Source organism: Condylostylus longicornis, unplaced genomic scaffold (assembly GCF_029603195.1).
Source record: "Condylostylus longicornis isolate FDR11 unplaced genomic scaffold, ASM2960319v2 ptg000055l, whole genome shotgun sequence".
Lineage (NCBI taxonomy): Eukaryota > Metazoa > Arthropoda > Insecta > Diptera > Dolichopodidae > Condylostylus > Condylostylus longicornis.
The window spans coordinates 3,570,405-3,574,755 of NW_026578024.1; the positions used below are offsets into that span (position 1 = coordinate 3,570,405).

At 32.2% G+C, this 4,351-nt stretch overlaps 2 protein-coding genes across 2 annotated transcripts; both read left to right on the forward strand.

The window, feature by feature from the left end:
• The first annotated feature begins 543 nt into the window (after positions 1–543).
• On the forward strand, positions 544–936 carry LOC129612113 (U-Asilidin(1)-Dg12). The gene is made up of 2 exons (XM_055525638.1): positions 544–663; positions 737–936. Exons 1-2 carry the CDS (start codon positions 595–597, stop codon positions 902–904), a joined length of 237 nt encoding a protein of 78 aa, XP_055381613.1. The 5' UTR covers positions 544–594; the 3' UTR covers positions 905–936.
• Positions 937–1,780: 844 nt separating this feature from the next.
• LOC129611942 (protein psiR-like) lies at positions 1,781–3,321 on the forward strand. Its single transcript, XM_055525367.1, has 2 exons — positions 1,781–1,825; positions 1,882–3,321. The coding sequence occupies exons 1-2, from the start codon at positions 1,781–1,783 to the stop codon at positions 3,319–3,321; spliced, it is 1,485 nt and encodes a 494-aa protein (XP_055381342.1).
• Positions 3,322–4,351: the final 1,030 nt, after the last annotated feature.

A 4,351-nucleotide genomic window follows, 5' to 3' on the forward strand; every position in this document is an offset into this window, starting at 1 on the left:
ATAAGTCAAAATAATCACACAAAAATTCAAACAAATTTTATTACTTTTTTGGTAAGAATTAGACCTTCGCCACTTTCGCAATCACGTTTTACGATTAATAGGTTTTCCCATAATTTTTGGAATCGCATTTTTAAATTCTCAGGTTTTCCCGTATCATTTTGGAATCACTCACTGATTTATCAATAAACTAATCAAAATCGAAGTGTCTGTGGAGTTTCTTTCAACAATTATTCACTAACTATTAAACAAGATATACAAATCTTACCCTTAATAATTAATCGCATATTGTTGAAGAGGAATCCACTGTATACTTTTTAAAATACTTGCTATACAACAATAATTTATTTCTGCTTTTTATTTACGGTACTTCATAAGAAGTCGTTAAAAAAAATAATTACTTATCTCTAGTGTGTAATTGATTGGATTGTGAATGAAATTTATTGTTGGCCTCGTTATCTGAGCCCAGATAATGCAAATATTTTGAATATTTTTAGTATAAATAGCTAGTAAATATTTTTATAGAATTAATTTTTTACGAATTGAGATTTAACACTCTTCTCTTTAATCAAAACAAAAAAAAAAACGATCTATAAAATGCGTGCTGCTATTTTCTTTACTTTGGTACTAGTTGCAGTTTCAGTGAACTCTGGCACTTGTGAAAATGTAAGATTCTCAAAATTGCTTCTAATTGAAATAAATTTTTACTTTTATATTAAATTTTTAATTTTATTTACAGGATCAGGAGCAAGATAACATTGTTATCCCAAGGGATCTTTTCAGAAATTTATTATTAGCTAAAATCAATAATTCTGGAAGCTGTAGAAAACTTGGTGAACCATGTTATGTTTCAGATGAGTGCTGTTCAAAACGTTGTTTATTCTATGCTCACAAATGTGTAACATAGATGGGAACAATATGAAATCACTGTTACTTAATTTAAAATGTATAGGAAGACAATAAATTATTTTTAATTGAAAGTGAATATTTTTACTTTTTATAGCGCGTTTTTTTTCAAAATCTTTGCTGAAAAAATTTTCTCCTCCCCCCCCCCCTTAGTTTTTACCTTCAATTTTAATGGATATTTCAAATTAACCGTTAGCACAAATCCTTGTTAACTTTTGTTAATTTTGTTAATTAACCGTTGTTCCTAAATCCTTGAAGATGTATGTATTTCTTTCGTTGCATGACAACTTGGAGGATTCTTATAGTTTGTACACTTATAGACACTCACGAATATATCAATTCATTTAAAGAAAGTCCTTCTCCACCTTCGTTTTCGAATTTTACAGAACATCTCATACCAATTCTACACGTCTCTTATTTTAATCAGCTGTTTCTAATTTTCTATATGACATGGTAATAAAAAAATAATTTCAGTAGAATTTTCATTGTTCAAAGTGGATGTGTGATGTTTTACAAACGATTGGCTTGGTTCCTTAAATTTTCAAAGTAAAATTCTATTTCCTTTCAAACTGAAATTTGAAAAATTTTAATCCATCCCATTGAGTTTTTGATCGATGTTCATTTAATGACGAAAGCTATTTTCAACATAAATCGATTAGCTCCGGTGCAAAAATAGTCCAATTTTCATCAAAATAAACAAAATTGTTTTTAAACAATTATTAGTTTTCAAATATGAAAAATAAATTGATTCAAGTGTTCTTTGAATCAAAATAAACAGTTTTTTAAAATACTTAAGCCTGATTATGTTGAATTTTAGAATTCTTACTTGTTTAGATTTTCGTCGAGTAAGACATCATTAATTAAAATTTTATTCAATATGAGGACAAAATTTGTTAACTCTTTCACATTACTTTTGATAACAGTAATAAAAAATACGTAAAAATAAGTAATAATTATTAATTAAAAAGTTATTCCTAGGTTTTAGCTTTACTTCAACTTGGTATAGCACAAGTGACCGAATGTCAAGGACCTGGAAATCCATGTGCTGTTACGGAAGATTGCTGTCCAGGAAACATATGTGCATTTTATGCTCACAAATGTGTGTCTAGTAGAGCACAAGTCGCCGAATGTCAGGGACCAGGAAATCCATGTTCTGTTACGGAGGATTGCTGTCCAGGAAATATATGTGCATTTTATGCTCACAAATGTGTATCTAGTAGAGCGCAAGTTGTTGAATGTCAAGGGGCTGGAAATCCATGTACTGTTACGGAGGATTGCTGTCCAGGAAATGTATGTGCATTTTATGCTCACAAATGTGTATCTAGTAGAGCGCAAGCTGTTGAATGTCAAGGGCCTGGAAATCCATGCAACTCTACGGATGATTGCTGTGTAGGGAATGTATGCGCATTAGATTCTCACACATGTGAATCTAGCAGCGAGCAAGCCTTCGAATGTCAGGGACCTGGAAATGCATGTAACTCTACGGATGATTGCTGTGCAGGGAATGTATGCGCATTAGATTCTAACACATGTGAATCTAGTAGTGAGCAAGCCTTTGAGTGCCAAGGGCCTGGAAATCCATGTTATTCTACGGATGATTGCTGTTTGGGGAATGTATGCGCATTAGATTCTAACACATGTGAATCTAGTAGTGAGCAAGCCTTCGAATGCCAAGGGCCTGGAAATCCATGTTATTCTACGGATGATTGCTGTTTGGGGAATGTATGCGCATTAGATTCTCACACATGTGAATCTAGCAGCGAGCAAGCCTTTGAATGTCAGGGACCTGGAAATCCATGTTATTCTACGGATGATTGCTGTTTGGGGAATGTATGCGCATTAGATTCTCACACATGTGAATCTAGCAGCGAGCAAGCCTTCGAATGTCAAGGACCTGGAAATCCATGTTATTCTACGGATGATTGCTGTTTGGGGAATGTATGCGCATTAGATTCTCACACATGTGAATCTAACAGCGAGCAAGCCTTCGAATGTCAAGGACCTGGAAATCCATGTTATTCTACGGATGATTGCTGTTTGGGGAATGTATGCGCATTAGATTCTAACACATGTGAATCTAGTAGCGAGCAAGCCTTTGAATGTCAGGGACCTGGAAATCCATGTTATTCTACGGATGATTGCTGTTTGGGGAATGTATGCGCATTAGATTCTCACACATGTGAATCTAACAGCGAGCAAGCCTTCGAATGTCAAGGACCTGGAAATCCATGTTATTCTACGGATGATTGCTGTTTGGGGAATGTATGCGCATTAGATTCTCACACATGTGAATCTAGCAGCGAGCAAGCCTTCGAATGTCAAGGACCTGGAAATCCATGTAACTCTACAGATGATTGTTGTGCGGGAAATGTGTGTGCATTATATATTAACAAATGTGTATCTAGATTCAGTGGCTAAGGTAATTTACGTGTAGGAACACTTGAGTTAACTTACTTCCATTTAATTAATAAAGACCTCTTTGCAATTTCTTACGAAAATATATATTGTTTGCAAATAATAAAGTTAAAAGTTCAGGCTAAATTAAAAGGTGTGCTAATATTTGAGGAAATAAGTTTTTTTTCAAAAGCAGCCACAGGCGTACAAATATTGAGTTCTTTGCAAGCATGCGGTATAAATTTGTATTACAAACTTTGTTAGGATGTCAAATTGGAGTTAGATAATTTTTCACATTCTGAAATTCTATAAATAACTGTGCTAGACTATTAAAGTGCTATTCCCATTTAATTTTTAATACTATGAAAAGTGAAAGTGAATCACTTCAGATAAATTAAAGGTCACTTATACAAATTGTTTACGTGAGTGATAAGAGTTTGTTATCATTTAGCTATCAAGTTTAAATAAACTTAACTCTGAAAACAACATCGTAATTCGAGTAATCAGATAGGAATTCAATAGCATAAATTTTTAATTATATAGTACTTATATCTTATATCGGAATAATTATAATTGTGTCAATTGTTTCGGTGATTTTCATAAAAAAAAATATTAAGGGGAATAATATACTTAGTGATGATTCTTCAAATAATTTTAAATTAGATAGAATACGAACAATATTTTCAAAATTTATAAAAGTTTAATTTTCAGATTTTGTCAAGAAAAACAAGAATATTATTTAATACAAGTTGCAACTTTCTACACATCTAATATATATAATGGTTTCTTATATGTATATGTAAATTCATAGGCAAATTATTAATTGAGTATGTCATTTTTCTAATAAAATTTTTTATTTCGCTTACATTTTCGTACCCTCACCTTCAAAAACAAAGTGAATTAAATTTTGTATGTACTTTAAAGCAAATGAGATACACAGTAATTCTTCCCACGAATATTATATTATACGGATATCTAGTACTCCCTCACTTTCTTGTCACATAGCGCGTAAAATAGCGGAATACACGATCATACCCTTTATATTGAAAAAAAA